The sequence below is a fragment of the Dermochelys coriacea genome, chromosome 4, assembly GCF_009764565.3.
Source record: "Dermochelys coriacea isolate rDerCor1 chromosome 4, rDerCor1.pri.v4, whole genome shotgun sequence".
NCBI lineage: Eukaryota > Metazoa > Chordata > Testudines > Dermochelyidae > Dermochelys > Dermochelys coriacea.
The window spans coordinates 132637972-132659558 of record NC_050071.1 but is presented as its reverse complement, the minus strand read 5'-3'; the positions used below and the strand labels follow the sequence as shown (position 1 = coordinate 132659558).

At 44.0% G+C, this 21587-nt stretch overlaps 1 protein-coding gene across 3 annotated transcripts in view; it reads left to right on the top strand.

The window, feature by feature from the left end:
- The first annotated feature begins 1638 nt into the window (after window positions 1-1638).
- EIF2AK3 (eukaryotic translation initiation factor 2 alpha kinase 3) overlaps window positions 1639-21587 on the top strand; it is a 76962-nt gene continuing 57013 nt past the window's right edge. For 2 of the 3 annotated variants that reach the window (XM_043512725.1, XM_043512726.1), the window contains exons 1-2: window positions 1639-2020; window positions 12381-12510. In XM_043512725.1, the coding sequence (XP_043368660.1) occupies window positions 1743-2020; window positions 12381-12510 (408 nt within the window). In that variant the 5' untranslated portion in view covers window positions 1639-1742. The remainder of the gene's footprint in view (window positions 2021-12380; window positions 12511-21587) is intronic. The other variant, XM_038400118.2, reaches the window with a different exon arrangement.

The window sequence follows — 21587 nt, the reverse complement described above, 5'->3', positions numbered from 1 at the left end:
CTGATTCTGGGGCTGGAGGAACCCACCCCTGGGGAACCTAGGTCCTGCAGGATAGCTCCACTGGGAGGGGCATGCAGAAGGGAGAAGTAGAGCTCTGTATGAGAACACAAGTGACACATGCAGTACATTGATAGAATTACAGAATCTCCACCCCAGAAGAGTAACCCTAATAAGTTAACGTACCCCAAAGTAACGGGCAAATCTGGTAACACCTGGGGGGGGAGGGATAGCTCAGTGGTTTGAGCATTGGCCTGCTAAGCCCAGGGTTATGAGTTCAATTCTTGAGGGGGCCATTTAGGGATTTGGGGCAAAAATTGGGGATTGGTCCTGCTTTGAGCAGGGGGTTAGACTAGATGACCTCTTGAGGTCCCTTCCAACCCTGAGATTCTATGATGTCTCTGACAGCAACCAGAAGAAAGAAGGTGTAAAAACGCTAGAGCAGGCAGAGGTCGGGTAATCTGCCCACCACAGAATGCTTATCCTACCATCTAATAATCAGAGATTGGTCAAAGTTGCAAAGCATGAAGTTTAAAGATCCCATCCACGACATTATTTTATCGCTTTTCGGCTCCTTGGAGCTAAGATCAAGTGTAAGTAGTCCCACAGTCTACCAAAGGCTGTGATCACGTGTCTTGATGTTTTTGGTCTTTTGGCCCCGAGATGAAAACCTTGTCTGTGTCTCTTGGACCATGAAGTACAAACATTATTAATTATGATAAATCTGGATAGTCTTCTTAACTAGATAAACACCCAATCCTTTTTTGAATCTTCCTAAGTTCTTGGCCTCCACAGTCTCCTGTGGCAGTGAGTTCCACAGCCTAATTACATGCTGGGTGAAAACAGTAATTCCCTGTCTCAGTTCTGAATTTGCTGCCTCTCCATGTCCCGGACCATCCCCAGGGGAGATGTCAAGAAGCAGGGAGAACAGAAGCAGCAGCTCCCCCTCTCTAGACCATATACCAGGCTCCCGGCCTAGGTGTCACCCATATCCCAGGATCCTTTAGGGCCTCTCCTGTCAGAATCAGGAGATCCTGGGTCACGTAGCCCTGGCATAGCTCAAGCCCCGCCCTGACTGTGTCTCTGTAGCTCCCCCGCCCCCTGAGAGCGGGCGAGTCCATTCCGTCCCGGTCCCTTTAAGACACTCCCCCCCCCCCCCCCATTTTCCCATCCTCTTGATTTGTCCCAGGTGCCTCCATTGAGACAGCCCCTTTCGACACTCAAAACCGGCCACGTATGAAACAGTAGCGTTGCCCAATCAGGAAGAGGCGGAGATAGCCGACCCCAATCATCGCGCTCCATCCGACGCCTCCGAATTTTCCAATCAGGAACAGGTTTGAAGGTGGAGTGCCCAATCACAGAGAAGGAAAGGAAGTGACTTCTTTGCATTGGCCAGTCTGATTTAGTATGCGAGACTGCGTATAAATCTCATTGGTCAGTAGGTGTGTTGACAAACATCGTCACTGTGCCCGCCCAGTCGAGCCAGATAGACCAATCAGAAACAGGTACTGGTTCGAATGACACCAAGTCTGTCAAATGGGCTTCCTCCCTCGAAAAGGGGGGGGGAAGCAGCAAGAGCGGTTGTGCGCAGGACGCCGGTACGTGGCCGTGGGCAGGCGGGAGGGGGCGGGGTGAGCAGGGTTGGTTGCGGCGCGGCGGTGGCCCGTTCTCCTGGTGGCGGGAGCGAGTGTTCATGTCCTAGCGGCCGGCGCGGCGGGGCCGGGCCGGGCTGAGGGGGCCGCTCCATGCGGGCGCCGCGGTGCCGGAGCGCTCTGGCTGCCCTGGCGGTGCTGGTGCTGCTGGGGGCGGCGGCGGCGGCGGCCCCCGAGCCGGCTCGCGGCGATGCCCGTGGAGGCGAGGTCGGGTTCGGGCTCGGGGCGGCCGCGGCTCCCGCCGCCCTCCCCGCTGGGCCCGACGTGATCGTGGAGGACGATGAGGCCGGGGTGGCGGCTGCGGGGCCCGGGGAGCAGGAGCCCGAGGAGGAGGAGGAGGAGGAGGAGGAGACGACCCGGCCCGGCGGCAGGTGAGCGGGTGGCGGGGCGGGGGCACCGAGGGGGCTACGTGGGGGGGGGGGGTGGCGAAGCGGAGGGGATTCTCCCAGTGGGTTGTAAGGGAAGGGACTACAGGAGGGAGATGAGAGCGCAAGGGAGGTGAAAGTGATGGGCAGGGGGACTAGGTGGGAGGATGCAGGGGGGACTGGGGGTGCAGACATGGTGCCGTGGGGAAGTTTCTTGGTAAGAACCCACAAGTCGGTTTAGCGTGTTCCCCTCTTACGCTCTGTAGGGGTGAAGGGTGGTGTTGCCCTAGCCTTGTTTTCATTACCTGAGAGGAGTCGTCCCTGTTGTTTGTCTGCTCTGGCTTGTCATTGCGGGTGGGAAAGTGATAGCTGTGGGTCTGGCTCCTTCCCCAGTTTATTACTGGGAAGCAGTTCCACCTTGTGCCTTGTTTAAAGTGCCTGGGCTTCTGGATCTGTAGTTTACTAAGTCTTTCTTTATCCTATATCCTCTCCCAAACACCTGCCTATAGTAGGTTGTTAAAGTGTATTCTGCACCTTTGTCATCCTGCTATATATTGGAGAAGAAAAGGATTCTAATTAAAGTTTAATTTGTCTTTTCCTTTCCTGTGTAATAATATACACATTGGTGTGCACTGGAACAGAGAAAAAGATGGAAAAACAAACTACGTTTTCCATTGGTTTGTTTCCTCCCATTCTGCAATTTATTGGGGCAAACTTGGATAAAAAATCATTGGTGAACAGATGATTCTAATAAAAATCATTGGTGAACAGATGATTCTAATAAAGAGGTGATTAAAATACAAAAGTAACACTGAGCAGTCTCCAGTACATCTCTGATCTGGCTGAAGAAAGATCAGGAATTATGTCATTGCAGGAGCTAAAGGGGAAGAATATGATCAAGTATCACTTTTTTCTTCTAATGAAGCAAAGTACACTTCCAGAGTTTGTTTTGAAGTGAGAAATTTGAAGCCTTGAGTTCATAGACTCTAGAATAATTCAGTTTCTACAAGTAACTGTCTGGTTAACCCACATCCTGTGCCAGTTAAAGATTTTCCTCCCTCATAAACAGTGAAGAGTCATTCTTTTGTGTGTTGGCTCATTAAAAATTATAACCTGGTTTGCTGCACTTCTCATTCTGGCTAGGGAAAAAAGCAGCCTTCTGTTCTTCAATTTAAAATTTTCAAAATACATTTTACATTGAACTACTAGAAGTAATCTTGGGTTATCTGTCTGTATTAAAATATTTAACCTAATAATTTGAAGCCGAAGACTAAAGACAGCCATTCTCTGATTAGTGCACTAGAATAGGCTATTACAGGATGACTGGTAGAATTGCTATGTAGCTGTAGTAGGAGTGAGGAATTACCATAAATGTTAAAAGAAAAGGAGGACTTGTGGCACCTTAGAGACTAACAAATTTATTAGAGCATAAGCTTTCGTGAGCTACAGCTCACTTCATCGGATGCATTCGGTGGAAAATACAGTGGGGAGATTTATATACACACAGAGAGAACATGAAACAATGGGTTTTATCATACACACTGTAAGGAGAGTGGTCACTTAAGATGAATAAATGTTAATTATTTGTGTTAGCTGCCTGTACTTGAAAGATGCAGACTCTTATCTGGATTCACACTTGTTCAGTTGCTCTTGATCGATAGAATGTAGTATGGCACTGCTGAGGGTAGCTGAACTCAGGCCATTAGTTGTCAAAATAAATTGGTGTTGCAGTAACTGTTAAATCAATACAATGAGCATTCTATATTGTAGCTTGTGAGGGGTTTTTCCTCTGCTCCAAGATACAGTAAATATTCAGAGGGTTATTAAATTGTAAAGTTCAATGACACAAGGGCTGAAAAATGTTGTTATACATAGATGTTTAGTTGCATAGGTTATAAAACTGGAGGAGCACTTTGCTATTTGCTGACTTTGTATTCCAAAGTCAGCTTGCAGTATCTTTTATATATTGTGCCTGAGAAGATACTTTTAGTAATTCCAAATATGGCTTGATTTATTTGTTTAAAGAGCAGTAGAAGGGATGCTAATTCTCAAGTGTTGGGCTGACCTGACTGTTCAGTGTAGAGATTGGTTGTTTTTGTTTTGAGTTTCCTTAAACAAAAACATTGAAGCTTGTCTATACTGCAGATACAACTGCTGTGGACCCAGGGACAATGCAGTTGTTCCCTGTTCTGGTTACATGTCTCCTTGCATGGGTCTATCTTGTGTTGTAGTCAGAACCTCAATTCAGTTTCTGTAACTGGGCAGGTGAGGTCCTATGTATTTTGCTAATGGAATAGAGTTTTAATGGGGTTACCTGAAAGCATGGTAGTAGATGTAGTGCACTCTGTCCATAAATAGATACTGCTAGAGATGTTAGGCTCCAGATTTGACGAGCTTTTTCATCTGTGTGAAAAATCTATCTGTGGATTTTTCTATATTAATTTAAAAGGAGAAATCGATGCACTTAAGTATCTGTGAATGAAGGACAGAAAATTAGTAATTCCAAAAGGATTATTACAAACAGCTGGATGGAAAGAGTTTAACATTATGAGAAACATGTGGACATAGTTTATTAAATTTCAAATGTACTTGTATAATATTTCTCATAAGTGCAGTCCTTAGCTGTTTTTTAGGGTACTCTACTGTATCAAGCAGGTGGAAGGTGGTATTGACATGTCACTTTGTGCTGCTGATGTTGCAAGTGATAGGGTCTGGTGTTTCTAGAACACATTTATTTCTAAAGTTCTCAGACTTAACTAAAATACAAACTAAAGGGAGAATGCAGGCACCGTGGATCCTCCATTCATTTAACAAGTTTGATCAGATCTCTGAATCAAGTGATGCACGGAGGATACCCACATCCTCTCAAGTGTGCTCATGTAGCTGAGTAGCAGTTTTATTTGAAGAGTCTTCAGTCAACACAAGACTTGTGAAGAGAGATGGCTAAATACAGTCATCTTATTCATTAACAATTCTGCTTTTCACTAAGCATGTTCTACTTTTAAGTGTGATCATTGCTTTAAGAATTTGGCATAGTATGCTGTGACAATCTGATATAATACCAATTATAAGTGTGACTAAAGAAAAATTTTCAGAGAAGCTCTGAAAAACTAAATAATCTACCCAGTTTGTAAATCCTCTTGAGAAAAGCAACTAGTGTCCTTTTGAAAGGGACACTGTCAATTTAAAAATCACGTGTCAGAATGTTTTAACCTAATGCTATCGGTAAGACTAAGATTACTAGAAAGGTTAGAGGAAAACTTTCATTTTTTTTTAGTTTAGTTTATGAAGTTGTCCGCACTTTATTTATAATCAGTTTCACTGTTTCCTGCGTATAGTCAGTTTACTCTGTTTGGGTCTTTCACACAGAAAAAGGAGAGAAAAATATTTTTAAAATAAGAAAATGTGATTCCAAAACTATAAAAAATGATGGTTCTTAGGGCAGATGGGTAGTACCTCAAAGCTTTTCAAAAACTGATTAGATGTTAAGTTGATGGTGTCACTTCAACCTGACAACCACCAAAGGGTGGGCAAAATATAGTAAGATTGTATAACATATAAAATATTTGAAATGGTAAATTTTAAAACTAATCTTGATATCAGAACTAGGAAAACATTCTAGCAAATTTCTACTGGTCATGAATTTAAAACCTGTGAAGTCCCAGGAATACTGTTTGACAGCAAGCTAAAGATTTGGTCCAGAAGTATCTCAAATAATTTACAAGGCTTGTGAATTTACAAGGCAGCATTTTAGTTCAAAGTGAAACAATCCCCCAAAGACTACCAGGGGTAATCAGTTATTTTTGTCAAGGTACAAATTTCTTGGTCAAAGTCCAGATTTCAGAAAAAATAACAACAATGACAATAATAAGAAATAAAAAGATTTTTGCTGTCCATTCAAAAGCATCTGGCGGTCTGGATTTGGCCCATGGTATGCCTGTTGATTACCCGGTACTAGACTAACATTCACTTCTCCTGTAGCTAATCCTTTGATTCCAGCTCTAAATGTAGCTAGCTGTAAGGCTTGGATATGGCTGAGCTGGTCTTGTCTTGTGACTATGGTCTGTTCAAACAAAGTAATCATGATTTTGGAAGGAAATATTTGCTTAGTAGGTGAGTCTTGTGATGTAAAGTCCACTATATTGTAGCTATTTAGTGGGAAACATTTTGATTACGTATAATGGCATTCAAAAGAGTTTTGGGGCAGCTAATAGGTGGTAAAAACCCCAGTTTTAAAACAAGCACATGTAACTGGTGCAGAGTATATTTGTTTGTTTTCAATGAAGACTTAAATGAATTCTCTCCTTTAACAAACAGAAAACTCATCATGGTGCATCTTCTCAGCTGTCATTATGTCTTTCTAGTGAAGAGGCTTGAGTTCACGATATAGGAAGACATGTGAAACCAATAAAGCTGGTAAAAATGCTTCATAGCCAGATAATTTTGGGAAGGCTGAAGTTTGTATCTGGGGAGGAAGGTAGTGTGGGTATGTAAAATGCAGAAAGATAAATAGCTGCTTATATAGGAACAAAGCAAGTTAGGCAAGGAAATGATTAACAAAAGCAATGGTTTAGGTGGGAAGGCAGTGTTTGGCACTGACTAGATGCCAATTATTGTTTAATCTTCTTTCTTTGGTGTTGATTTGATCAAGGTGAAATTTAAGTTAGGGATGTTGATTAATTGCAGTTAACTCACATGCTGCCTTCTCCCTTAGCTTTAGAGTATGTATACACAGCAGAAGTTATGCACGGCCTTTGCTCACATTCTCAAATGTAGGCTAAAGTCACAGAGGAGTTCTGTAGCGCAGAAGAGAATTGAACCAGATTTTCCCGGTGTCCCAGGTCGGTGCCTTGGCTACTATACAAGGAATTAATTCAGGAGGTCAGACTAGCTGATCAGAGTGGTTGATAATCTGTGAATCTATGACCAGTGCTTAAATTCAAGCTATCTTGAATCCCAATAACACTGGTATCAGTAGCAGTAAATACATCACAATGTGGACTTCAGAGAGGGCTAGTGAACAGAGCGCATACCCAGGGTCAGTGTCTAAGGCCTGGTCTACACTATGAGTTTAGGTCGAATTTAGCAGCATTATCTCGATTTAACCCTGCACCCGTTCACACAATGAAGTCCTTTTTTTGGACTTAAAGGGCACTTAACATCGATTTCTTTACTCCACCCCTGACGAGGGGATTAGCGCTGAAATCGGCCTTGCCGAATCGAATTTGGGGTACCGTGGACGCAATTCGATGGTATTGGCCTCCGGGAGCTATGCCAGAGTGCTCAGTTGTGACCGCTCTGGACAGTGCTCTCAACTCAGATGCACTGGCTAGGTATACAGGAAAAGGCCCACAAACTTTTGAATCTCATTTCCTGTTTGGCCAGCGTGGAGAGCTCACCTGCACAGGTCACCATGCAGAGCTCATCATCACAGGAGACCATGCAGTCCCAGAATCGTCGAAGAGCTCCAGCATGGACCAAACGGGAGGTACGGGATCTGATCGCTGTATGGGGAGATTAATCTGTGCTGGCAGAGCTCCGTTCGAAAAGGCAAAATGCCAAAATATTTGAAAAAAATCTCCAATGACATGAAGGACAGAGTCTATAACGGACCTGCAGCAGTGCCGCGTGAAAATTAAGGAGCTCAGGCAAGCCTACCAAAAAAACAGAGGAAAACAGCCGCACCGGTTCAGAGCCCCAGACATGCCGCTTCTATGATGAGCTGCATGCCATTCTAGGGGGTGCAGCCACCACTACTCCAACCCTGTGCTTTGACTACATCCAAGGAGTGGGAGGCAACACGGAAGAAGGTTTGGGGGGGTGAGGAAGATAGCTCACAGCAAGGAAGCGGAGAAACTGGTTTTCCCAACAGCTAGGATCTGTTTATCACCCTGGACCTGGACCCAGTACCCCCTAAACCTACCCAAGGCGGGCTCCCGGACCCTGAAGGCAGAGAAGGGACCTCTGGTGAGTGTACCTTTGCAAATATTATACATGGTTTAAAAGCAAGTGTATTTAATTTGCCCTGGCATACACGGCCAGTACAGCTACTGGAAAAGTCTGTTAACGTGTCTGGGGATGGATGGAAATCCTCCAGGGGCATCTCCATAAAGCTCTCCTGGATGTAATCCCAAAGCCTTTGCAAAAGGTTTCTGGGGAGGGCAGCCTTATTCAGTCTTCCATGGTAGGACATTTTACCACGCCAGGCCAGTAGCACGTAGTCGGGAATCATTGCAGAACAAAGCATTGCAGCGTATGGTCCCGGTGTTTGCTGGCATTCAAACAACATCCGTTCTTTATCTCTCTGTATTACCCTCAGGAGAGTGATATAAGTTATGGTCACCTGGTTGAAATAGGGTGGTTTTAGTAAGCGGACATTCAGAAGTGCCCGTTCCTGTTGGGCTGTTTGCCTGTGGCTAAACAGAAATCTTCCCTGCTGTTAGCCACGCGGTTGGGGGAGAGGTGAAGCCATCATCCCAGAGAATTGGATGTGTGTGTGTGGGGGGGGGGGGTGTTGGGTTTCTGCTGCACTGAACCTGGAAGCTGCAGCCCCACCTTTTAAATTGCCAGCCTATTTTTAATGGCCAACCCAATGGCTACTTCGTATGGGAAATAAGGGTGCTGCTGTTTGAAACCATTCTCACATCATTATGAAGGTTAAAGAAGCCAAAAGACACTGGTTTACCATGGCTGCCTGCAAGCCAAATTCTGCTGCCCGGCCCTGTGTGAGTGATCTCTCACACCAAACCGACATACTCTCAATAAGAGGCAAAATGCGACCTATGTGCTATGTGATGTTAACAGCAAGGTTTAGTGTGAAAGAGTGTACCCATTGTTCTGTAAAATGTCTTTTTAACTATCACTCTCCTTTTTTTTTCCCCTCCACTAGCTGCATATGTTTCTCTTTCCCAGAGGCTAGTGAAGATTAGAAGGCGAAAAAAATGCACTTGTCATGAAATGTTCTCTGACCTCATGCTGTCCTCCCACACTGACAGAGCACAGCAAAATATGTGGAGGCAGACAATCTCAGAGTACAGGAAAACACAATATGACTGCGAGGAAAGGTGATGGACTGGAGATGAAAGGTGGCGTTAGCTTGCTGAAAGAAGGCAGGAGTCAATGCTTCAGGCTGCTGGAGGATCAAGCTCATATGCTCCAGCGTATGATTGAGCTGCAGGAAAGGCAGCAGGAGCACAGACTATAGCCCCTGTGTAACCAACCGCCCTCCTCCCCAAGTTCCAAAGCCTCCTCACCCAGACGTCCAAGAATGCGGTGGGGGGGGGCTTCTGGCCACCCAGCCACTCCACGCCCAAGCAACGGAAGGCTGGCATTCAATAAGTTTTAAAGTTTTAAACTTTTAAAGTGCTGTGTGGCTTTGTCCTTCCCTTCTCCAGCACCCCACCTGGTGCTTCCCTCCTCCACCACCCCTCCCGGGCTACCTTGGCAGTTATCCCCCTATTTGTGTGATGAATAAATAAAGAATGCATGAATGTGAAGCAACAATGACTTTATTGCCTCTGCAAGCAGTGATCAAAGGAGGGAGGGGAGGGTGCTTTGCTTACAGGAAAGTAGAGTGAAACTGGGGGGTTCCGTTAAGGAGAAACCAACAGAAGTATCACACAGTACCCTGGCCAGTCATGAAACTGGTTTTTGAAGCTTCTCTGATGCGCACCGCACAATCCCGTACTCTTCTAACCGCCCTGGTGTCTGGCTGCGCATAATCAGCTGCCAGGCAATTTGCCTCAACCTCCCACCCGGCCATAAACGTCTCCCCTTACTCTCACAGATACTGTGGAGCGCACAGCAAGCAGCAATAACAATGGGAATATTGGTTTTGCTGAGGTCTAACCTAGTCAGTAAACTGCACCAGCGCACTTTTAAATGCCCAAATGCACATTCTACCACCATTCTGTACTTGCTCAGCCTATAGGTGAACAGTTCCCGACTACTGTCCATAGTGCCTGTGTATGGCTTCATGAGCCATGGCATTGAGGGGTAGGCTGGGTCCCCAAGGATAACTATAGGCATTTCAACATCCCCAACGGTTATTTTCTGGTCTGGGAAGAAAGTCCCTGAAGATGCGAGTGTCATGTACCTTTCCTGGCCATCCCACGTTGATGTTGGTGAAATGTCCCTTATGATCCACCAGTGCCTGCAGCACCATTGAAAAGTACCCCTTTTGGTTTATGTACTTGCTGCCTTGGTGCTCCGGTGCCAAGATAGGGATATGGATTCCGTCTATGGCCCCACCACAGTTACGGAATCCCATTGCAGCAAAGCCATCCACTATGACCTGCATATTTCCCAGGGTCACTACCCTTGATATCAGCAGATCTTTGATTGCATTGGCTACTTGCATCACAGCAGCCCCCACAGTAGATTTGCCCACTCCAAATTGATTCCTGACTGACCGGTAGCTGTCTGGCATTGCAAGCTTCCACAGGGCTGTCTCCACTTGCTTCTCAACTGTGAGGGTTGCTCTTAACTTGGTATTCTTGCGCTTCAGGGCAGGAGAAAACAAGTCACAAAGTTCCATGAAAGTGCCCTTACGCATGCGAAAGTTTCACAGCCACTGGGAATCATCCCAGACCCACAACACTATGCGTTCCCACCACTCTGTGCTAGTTTCCCGAGCCCAGAATCGGTGTTCCACGCCACGAATGGTGCAGTATGACTGCTGACCATTGTCGTCTCCTGGGTGCTCATTAGAAGACGGTGCAGTAGGGCTGCTGGCAGGACTGAATCGCCATGAGACTAAACTTAAAAGGGAAATGAGCTGGCTAAGTCACTCCCATGTTTGCCCAGGCGCCCCGACCGACCTCACCGAGGTTGGCTAAAAGAGCACCCTGGAGTACGGCGACGATGGCTACCAGTCATACTGCACTGTCTGCTGCCAAAAGGCAATGAGCTGCTGCTGTGTAGCAATACAGTGTACCGCATCTGCCGGCACGCAGGAGACATACGGTGACACTGAGCGGGCTCCATACTTGCCATGGTATGGCGTCTGCATGGGTAACCCAGGATAAAAGGCATGAAACGATTGTGTGTTGTTGCTTTCATGGAGGGAGGGAGGGAAGGGGGTGCCTGACAATATGTACCCAGAACCACCCGCGACAATGTTTTTGCCCCATCAGGCATTGGGATTTCTACCCAGAATTCAAATGGGCGGTGAAGACTGTAAGAACTGTGGGATAGCTACCCACAGTGCATCGCTCCGGAAGTCGATGGTTGCCTCAGTATTGTGGACGCACTCTACTGACTAAATGCACTTAGAGCATTTGTGTGAGGACACACACAATCGACTGTATAAAAACGCTTTCTACAAAACCAACTTCTATAAATTCAACCTAATTTCGTAGTGTAGATATAGCCTAAGAACGGCCATACTGGGTCAGACCAAAGGTCCATCTAGCCCAGTATCCTGTCTTCCGACAGAGGCCAATGCCAGATGCCCCAGAGGGAATGAACAGAACAGGTAATCATCAAGTGATCCATCCCCTGTTGCCCATTCCCAGCTTCTGGCAAACAGAGGCTAGGGACAACACTCCTACTCATCCTGGCTGATAACCATTGATGGACCTATCCTCCATGAACTAATCTAGTTCTTTTTTGAACCCTTTTATAGTCTTGCCCTTCACAACATTCTCTGGCAAAGAGTTCTACAGGTTGACTGTGCATTGTGTGAAGAAATGCTTCCTTTTGTTGAGTCTCCTTGTTTGTTTTAAACCTGCTAAATTGTATTTCTTGCAAAGATACCAATGCTGTGCCATCTTTACAGCTATTGTTGGATTTAGGCGAGCTAGAACAGGCTAGCCCGTTTTCTGTATAGGCATATCCTTTGTTTCCAGATGAATGAATGCTTTTGCTCTGCTATGTTGTCTTTTAACAATTGCTTTCTTATGAGACGTTTCCTGACATCCAAATTTGTTTCCATGCTTTGCTCAAGTTATTTGCAGATTTACTCAGTCTGTGCTGTAGTATTACTTGCATGCTGACCTAGTGGGTTATTTGTTTTTGAAAACCATATGAGGGTTGTTGGGTTTTTTTTGGTTAGAGTATACAAATCATATGAACTTCAAATAGAAAGATTGGTGAAAACATAAATCAATCTTAACAGTGACTGTAACTTATTTTGCTTCCAAGTGACCTCTTGAAATGATTAGAAGTTGCATCATGGCATATAAAACAAGTTTCTGAGATCCAACTACAAACTTACAGTTCTTCTAGAGCTGCCCTGTTAAATGACACAATGCAAAATGTAAAGACTATGATTTATTGAAGATAATGTAATCTGAAGTCAGAAAATATAGTTAGGCATATCTGTAGCAGCTTTATTTCTGACTTTGAATGTTTCTGTGATTGGCAGATCCTTAGTAATTATCAGCACTTTGGATGGACGAATTGCTGCTCTAGACCCTGAGAACAGTGGCAGAAAGCAATGGGATCTGGATGTGGGATCTGGTTCTCTTGTGTCATCCAGCCTCAGTAAACCAGAGGTAAGACTTTATATCTGTTTGTTTGTTTCTTAGGCTTTGTCTGCACTAAACTTTTTTTTTTTCTTAAGATTGCCCACTGTTTGCTACCACAGAGGTAGCACCATGGCAATAGTGGGAATTTTTAAAGGAGGGAGAAAATTAGTATAATCATAGCCTTTCAGATATATTGTATGGCATGATATCTATAGGAATTGTATGCAGTTTTCAGTTATGTATAGTTCAAAGTGGTCCATGGATCTACGTAAAAAGAAAAAAAATAATTTTGCTCATTGTAACAAATGATGTATCCTTTTCTGTTGGGAGCAGCAGAGGAAGTCCTTTTTTCTCTAAGATACCATGTGATCTTTTGTGCACGTGCTACATAACACAGTCTATTCTGTCAGCAGGCTGACCTAGCAATAAAGTGGAGCATTAAAGGTGACCAGCAGATGGAGGACAGGGCTTTTACCCTCTCTCGCTGTTTTAATATTGATTAATTGGCAAAAACTATAGTAACACACAGTTAAGATTTCTTGGTGCTATGTTATCCCCTTGTAGACAATATCTAATACCAACACGGTCAGTATGAGTTTGTTCTATATGCATATTGAGGCTTTGCTTGTAGAGGGCAGAGGGAAGGTGATGTGGGCAATCTTCTGTTTCTTATTGTTCTTTAATAGTGTTAAATGGAATCTGGTGAGTGAGAGTGAATGGGCTGTAGAAGGAGGTGAAGAACTTGTACGTTCAGGAACTGTGGTGTTGGCAGAGTAAAAGTATGTTATTGGTGGGTATTGGGATATTGCTAAAGAAGGCAGAGTTAATGGTGCACAGGCAGCATGAATTGTGTATTTCTTGGTTTTCAGAAATTTGAGTTTGGCTCAACTCAGCGTTCTGCAAGGGGACAACATACCACCAACCAATCTTAACTGTACATTAATGGAATTTCTTGCCGTGGAATTTCCTTTTAGAACAGGAAAAGATGTGGTACATGTTAGTAGTCCTTTAGGCAGTTGTACTTTTCATGTTCAGCAATTTGCATACTGAGCCAAATCAGTCCATAGTCAGCAGTTCCCATGTCATGGTGTATTCCTTGCTCTCCCACAAACTTCTGTAACCTTGTGATCCAGGATTTGCCCAGAATCCATACACTGGCAACCCTGGCAAGCGCACATGTCTTTTCCCTCAGTGGTCAAGGTACCTGTGCTGTCAGTTCCAAACCTCTGTGGCATGTCTCTTTGTAAATACCACATTAATCTGCCATGACATCAAGAAGTAGACACTTGCCCCCCACAACCCTCTCCCCACTATTCTCCCAGGAGCTAGTAAAATACAGATTTTTCTCAAACAACCTACCACCCACCTTCATTTTCCCAACCCCTCACTCCTTCCCCCCTCAACAAAATTCCTCTGTCTCCTGCTCCTCCCCATCTGGTATAACAATTTTTTTTTTTGTCAGACTGGCTGATGTCTATTCTGCTATGCTTACAGAAATCTCTCCATAAAATAAAAACATGTTGTAATAGAGACAACTTGTAGCAAGCAACAGGAGTTATTAAATTTTATTGCATAGGTGTACAAAGGTTCAACCTAGAAATGACCATGGCAGAGTATTCGCTGGGGCAATGGCGTTGACACATTCCCTTAAATTGCCCAGGCAAGGATAAAATGGGCTTTTCTGTTTTGGTGCATGTGCACTGTAATCTTTCCAGACTGCATATCTGCACAATGTGAATATGTTCTTAAATGCTATTCACAGTTTGGATCCCCCAAAGACTGAGTAGGTGCCCTGTGCTACCTTGGGTGAACATTGACTAATTAGGATCATTTTGATCCACAGCAAGAATTTCATCTCTAACTCTGCAAGGGGAAAAAAACAATGCCACCACATTTAAAAGCTTTTTGCTAAAAGGCTATTTTTTTTTCAGGGCTTATATCTCCAGAACCCTGATTCAGTGACCCAAATTTGGGTTATTAACCCTACTCTGCACTCCCATGAGGTATTGCAAATTTCAAGAAAATCTATGCAAGCATGCAGATCTTAGAATACTTAGAAGCACCTTCCTTTTAAAGAGGAAGCATAGAGATATGATGGAGGGAAAAGGGCTCCTCTCAACTGAGGCCTTGGTCTACGCTAGCAAATTAGTGACAAATCCTCATTTCTGAACAACGCAGTTAAGCCAACCTAACCCCCGGTGTAGACAGCATTCGGGAGAATTCTCCTGTCGACCTAGCTATCGCCTCTTGGGGAGTTGGATTACCTACGACGACAGGAGAAGATCTCCTGTTGGCATAGGTAGTGTCTTCACTGAAGTGTCGCAGCATTGTAAATGTAGACAAGCTCTTAATAAGACCACCTCAAGGAGAAATACAACTGGAAACAATAGCCCTGAGATATGTGAACTGCTCCATTCATCTCAGGGGGTGTTCTCATCCCCCTCAGAGTGCTTTGGAGACTGTGGTATACATGAAGTATACCCATTCTTAACTAGTCACCCAGAGAGGCAGGACTTGCCCAGATTCTGACTCACGTGGAAGGCAGGGACAAGGATGTCAGACTGTCCCAAAAGGGCAAGCTGTCCCAGAACCTGGTTTTCATGAGGGGGATAGGTGGGGGATCTAACCCCTGTAGATGGGAGCAGCGAGAGTGGCTCAGACACCATCCAAAAAGGCAAGGCCCTCCATATCGTAGATCATGAGAGGGCAGTAAGGGGGGCTTAGATCCACCTAGAGGGGCAAGAGTCCTCCCAGATCTGTGCATACACACGGGAAGGGAGAATGTGGGACTGAAAGATGTCCCTGCCCTTCTATTCTCCCCAGTTCCCCCTGCAACTCATCCCCACATCCCCCTTCCCCTTCCTACTGTCCCACCCCTCCACTCCCCCAAGCCTCCCTCACCTGAGCCCCCAACCCCTTGCTCCTCCCCAACCTCCATCCCCATTTATTCCCCTCTCTGTGGCCCGAAACCCCTTCCAGGAAGCATTCACATGTCTATTTTTTCCCCCAAAGAGTTTTGATTACATCTCCTCCTTCCCCCAAATAAATTACCACTTATGACTCTCAAATTGTTGCAACCTCAGGCCACACAGTCAAAACCCTTTTTAACTTACGTAGGACTTGTGATTAACTTTACCATGGTGTAGGTCAACTGAAGGGTGAGTTCACAGCCATCAGTCCCAACAAGGTATATGAGTCATCCAGTCATTAGTATCTCTCAGTATAGCAGTACAAGGCAGCAGAAGGAAACTGATTTTTATCGGGGGTCCTATAACTCAGGATTCCCTTGGCCAAATGACCCCAAATCTGGATCATCCATGAGGCACATCAAATTTCAAAGCAGTAGGAGTAATTGTTTTTATTTTAGAACACTTGCAAGAATTGAGCTTTAAAGCATATAAAATGGTGGGAATGGAACTCCTTTAGCTGTTTTTCTGTATTGGCCATGCACACTGTAAAAAATGTACGTTTTCTTTACCATTATCAGTTTGGGTCCCCCAAAGATTTAGTGGGTGCCATACACTACCTTGAGACCATTTTGACTTGCATTGCATCAGTAGACTTACTTCTAGCTCTGTGCAACACTCCCAGAAACCTTTTAAGAAATGGCTGTTTTTCAGGACTTGTATCTCCATGTTCCCTAGCTCAACTGACTTCAGATTTGAGTAGCTAACTCTATACAGCACCATCCAAGGCACACCAAATTTCATATGAATCCAACTAAGTAAAGGTTTAAGTAGAAGCTGTGACGTAATCTGAACTGTAATAGTGCTGTCATACCACTATAATAAAGGAGGCTTAAAGGGTTTAGGGGGGGGAAATTCTCCTTGTTTTTACGCAAGTTCAGGGCTTCGTCACTTGTCATACTCTTAGAAACTAGATGATTAATGCAATTTTGATATCGCAAGAGTCAAGGAATGAAAGTTGAGCAGCTAAGGCTATGACTACATTATAAATCACTTCAGTATGACTTGCGTCACTTGGGGTGAACAATCCATGCCTCTGAGCGACATAAGTTATACCAACCTCAGCACCAGTTGTAGATGGTGCTGTGTTGGTGGGAGAGCTTCTCTGGCCGACATAACTTCCCTTACTCTGCAAGAGGCAGTAGCTAAGTTGACAGGGGAGCTTTCTCCCATTGGCTTAGAGCAGGGTTGGGCAAACTTTTTGGCCCAAGGGCCACATTGGGGTGCAAAACTGTATGGAGGGCCAGGTGGGGAAGGCTGTGCACATGTTCCCAAACAGCCTGGCCCCCGACACCTATCCACCCCCCCAGAACCTCCCACCCCCTGACTGCCCCCTGGCTCCCTGTCCCCTGCCTGCTCCCTCCCGGGACCCCTGCCCCTAACTGCCCCCTGGGACCCAACCCCCATCTAAACCTCCCGTCCCCTGCCCCCCACCCCAAACCTCTGCCCTATCCAACTGTCCCCTGTTCCCCATCCCCTGACCGCCCCCCAGCACCCCCTGCCCCTTATCCAACCCCCCGGCCCCTTTACCATGCTGCTCAGAGCAGCATGTCTGGCAGCCTCACTGCCCAGAGTGCTGCCCACGTGGTGGCATGACTGTGGGGGAGGGGGAACATCAGGGGAGGGACCACAGGCTAGCCTCCCCGGCCAGGAGCCCAGCCGTGTTTGCCCACCTCTGGCTTAGAGCATCTTCACCAGAAGTGCTACAGTGGTGTGGCTGCATCAGAGCAGCTGCACTGGTGTAAGTGATGTAGGGTACAGATAGCCTAAGAGGGCAAATCATTGTTGTTCAGACTTTTTGAACTTGAATTTGTGTTTTTGCTGTTTGATTTAAATGGTGAACACTTTGGAGCAAGATAGTCTTTGTTAAAACTCAGCTCTGCCTTTCTAGTTAAGCTGTGAGAGCTAGCAATATGCATCCTCTGAGATATACCTCAAGTCTCCCAGCAAAATAAAGGAACACAAGCGTTGATATTCTTGATATTTCTATGATAAAAAAACAGAACCAAACCATTTAATTTTAAAGAGAAACAGTCTTTTTTAGGTCTCTCTACATTTTAAAGAAGTTCTCAAAAAAAAAAAAAAAGAAGGCATAAGTGGGATTCTTATTGTAAATCGTTTCAGATCAGAGTGGAAGGAGCAGCGAGATTTCAGAGAGCACTAAACACTCATTCTACTTATGAGTAAGATAGGTTCTCTCTCATTTTTTACTGCTATCCAGTAAAATGTTTTGTTTCTAGGTGGTCCTTTGAAGAAGTGATCTACTAATATTCATTCTTTAGCCTGTTTTGCCGGTAAATCCAGATGTTTCATAGATATTAAGATCAGAAGGGACCATTATAATCTATTCAAGTCCTCAAATCGTGATTTAAAGACTGCAAGGAGCAGAGAATCCTCCAGCAAGTGACCTGTGCCCCATGCTACAGAGAAAGGCGAAAAACCTCCAGGGCCTCTTCCAATCTGCCCTGGAGGAAAATTCGTTCCCAACCCCAAATATGGCGATTAGCTAAACCCTGAGCATATGGGCAAGATTCACCAGCCAGATACCCAGGAAAGAATTTTCTGTAGTAACTCAGATAATTCTTTCCTGGGTATCTGGCTGGTAAATCTTGTAGGTTGATTGCATGACAGATATTTCTGCCATGTGCAATATCTTTGGGGACCATATTGTATTAAATTTATGAAAGGTGATATATCACTGTGTGCCAGGGATTGTAAGCAGCTCTGGGTGGGAAGGTCACCACAGCTTCTCCAGGAATTAAAAACAGTAGAGGGTGTTTAAGGTGAATCACTCAGGTTGTTAACGCCTCCAGAGAGGTATCACCCCCAGGGAGGTTTGCATATACTAGTTCAAACTGGGTTTTCCAGAGACCAGCAGACAAAGTGAGGACTTCTGGCATAAAGAGGCTAGGTTTGAGTTGACACGGGGCCTTTTTTCTGATCCATCAAATGTACAGTACGTTCTGTCCAAAAGAGCCACCCAACCCTCATGGAAGGGTTGCAAAGACTTTTGGCCTACTAGGGCCTCGTAAGACTGATGCATGACTTCTGGTATGGTTAGTGTTTAAATTTTGTTTTGTATTGTTTTCTCTGTAAAGTTTTTACCTTAAGAATAAATGTATTTTGCTATGTGAAGGCTGGCTGGTAACTGGTATATGCTGTTGTAGCGCCTGGAGACAGGTTAATCGCAGGTGCTAGGCTCCCCCCCTTCCCCCCCCCCGCACGCTAGGGAAATCACTGTGAGATGCAGAGGGACTGAAAGCCTAAACCCCCAATCTGGAGGTAGAGAGATATGTGTACCCTTAAGGAAGACCAAGTGGTAGGAGGTGGGGGCAGGGGGTCAAAGGTGCAGTTAACCTTGAAACTGTGACGGGTTCTTATTGACTTCAAATGCCAGATACCTAAAGTATTAATTGTCTATCTGAATTTTATTGCTCCAGATGAGCTGTATGTGCTGACTACTGTCAACAGAGCTGCTGCACTTTAATTGCATCTGTGGAACTTCTGAAGTTTTATGAAAAAAGAAAAGGAGTACTTGTGGCACCTTAGAGACTAACAAATTTATTTGAGCATAAGCTTTCGTGAGCTACAGCTCACTCACGAAAGCTTATGCTCAAATAAATTTGTTAGTCTCTAAGGTGCCACAAGTACTCCTTTTCTTTTTGCGAATACAGACTAACATGGCTGCTACTCTGAAACCTGAAGTTTTTATGAAATCAGTATTCCACAACAAAACAACTAATGAGTTAAGATGCCCCAGGCCTTAAAAATTGGCTTACTTACCATCTTGTATCTTGTCCCCTTTCCAATCCTGATATGATTTTAACAGCTAAAATAGCACAAAGTTTGTGCTTGGAAGACATGATGATAGGTGTCATGATTTTTAAGGTCCAACATTTAATTCCTTTCCAGAACTAGAAATTAATTCAGTATACCATCGGGTACTTCAAAATATCCTACTTAAAAATGATTTAATTCTGTTGCTTACCTGCCAGAATAGATTATCAGACTTTTGTATTTCTTTTGCTGAATTAAGAACATTTACTGACAGCTACGATACAGGGAGGATCATAAATCTCTCCCCAAAATATCAGTAATGTCAACAACTGCTGAAGAAATAGAAAATCCTAAATGGGGTCTTGGTGGGTAAAACTCTTCATTTTACTTTTTAGAGACCTTTAAGGTTGTGACATATACCTTGCAAATATAGGACTTTCAGAGTTTAAAGGTGGTACGTAACATTTTTTTTTTAAACCAAAACTTTAATTTCTAGTTTCAGAGAATGGCAGTTAGTGCTAAATGCCCCAAATAGGTAACACAGCGAGACATTTAAGGACACCAGTGATTTAAAGACTTGTGTAGTTCCCACTGAAATTAATATAAGCCTCTCCTTTTCAATCAATTACTTTGATTCTAAAAATTCCTTGGGTAAAATGCTGGTCCCAATGAAGATGTTGTTAAAACTTCCATTGACTTTAATGGGACTGAGATTTCACTCTGAAAGTTTTTTCTCTCTCTGTCCCCAAAGAAGGTAATCTCCTAATAAACTGTTACTTTTAAATAAACACTTTCTGATCATCTTTTCACAGTTAGTTCTTGGTTTTTTCATTGTTTCTCTTCTGAGACTCCTTTGATAGAAGATGATTAGAGTAGCTTAATCTAGAAGATAATACTGTATGTGTATTACACTTTGCAATAGTATGCGTGCCAATAGCTAAGCAAGCTATATACTATATTAATCTAAAACTTCTTGCATGAAATGTCAGGTGTGAAACTGCCCTTGAAAGGATTATATGAACCTTATAAAACTGTTGTGTATTAAAAATAAGGAACTGCTCTTTGTGCTTATTTGATAGATCACTTTCAAATGTGACTTTTGCCTGGCTGATTCTCATGTTTACTATGTCAAGGTAGAGTACGGAGAGGAGCAGTTACTAGTATCTGGTGCAAAAGTCTGAAACTAACATAGTTCTGCAGCCCCCTGAGTGAGGAAGTTTGTTTTTTTTAAAGCATTCTGGACAAAGGAAAACTAAATTGCCTTAATAAATTGTTTAATTTCGTCCCAGTGTAGATCCTTAAACTTAAAACATCAACTTTAATACCTGAAAAGGTACTGCAACAAATTATTAAACAGTGTGTAAGCACCTAGAACAGTGGTTTTCAAACTTTTTGGGCTGTGTACCCCTTTCCAAATGTAGTCTACTGCATACCCGCATCTGAGATAGGGTCATAATAGATCTACGATTGCCAAGTCTTACTAAACAAAATGCATTGTCCACCATTACAGGATTTTTCTCAAGAACCCCAGTCTGAAAACCACTGACCTAGAGGATAATAGGGTAATAAGGAATAGTCAACAAAGATATATCAAGATTAAATAATATAAACCAACCTAATTTCCCTGTTTGACATGGTTACTAGTCTAGTAGATGGGGGAAAACAGTAGACGTGATATACTGATTTTAGTAAGCCTTTTGACACAATCCCATGTGACATTCTCATAAGCAAACTAGGGAAATCATGCCTAGATGAAATTACTAAAAGATGGGTGTGTAACTGGTTGAAAGACCATACTTGAAGAGGTTCCTGCATGGGTCAGGTCTGGATCCGATACCATTCAATATTTTCATTAACAACTTGGATAATGGACTGGAGTCTTTGCTTATAAAATTTGCTGATGAAACCAAGCTGGAAGAGGTTGCAAGCACTTTGGAGACAGGATTATAATTCAAAATGACCTTGACAAATTGGAGAATTGATCTGAAATCAACGGATGAAATTCAATAAAGATAAGTGCAAAGTGCGACATTTTTGGGAAGGAAAAATCAAAAGCACAGCTACAAAATGGGGAATAACTGATGGATTAAGCAGTAGTTCTGCGGAAAAGGACCTGGTGGAGTGTATAACAATTGACAAATTGAATATGACCCAGTGAGGTGATACACTTGTAAAAAAGAAAAGGAGTACTTGTGGCACCTTAGAGACTAACAAATTTATTTGAGCATAAGCTTTTGTGAGCTACAGCTCACTTCATCGGATGCATTTGGTGGAAAATACAGTGGGGAGACTAACAAATTTATCTGAGCATAAGCTTTCGTGAGCTACAGCTCACTTCATCGGATGCATTTGGTGGAAAAT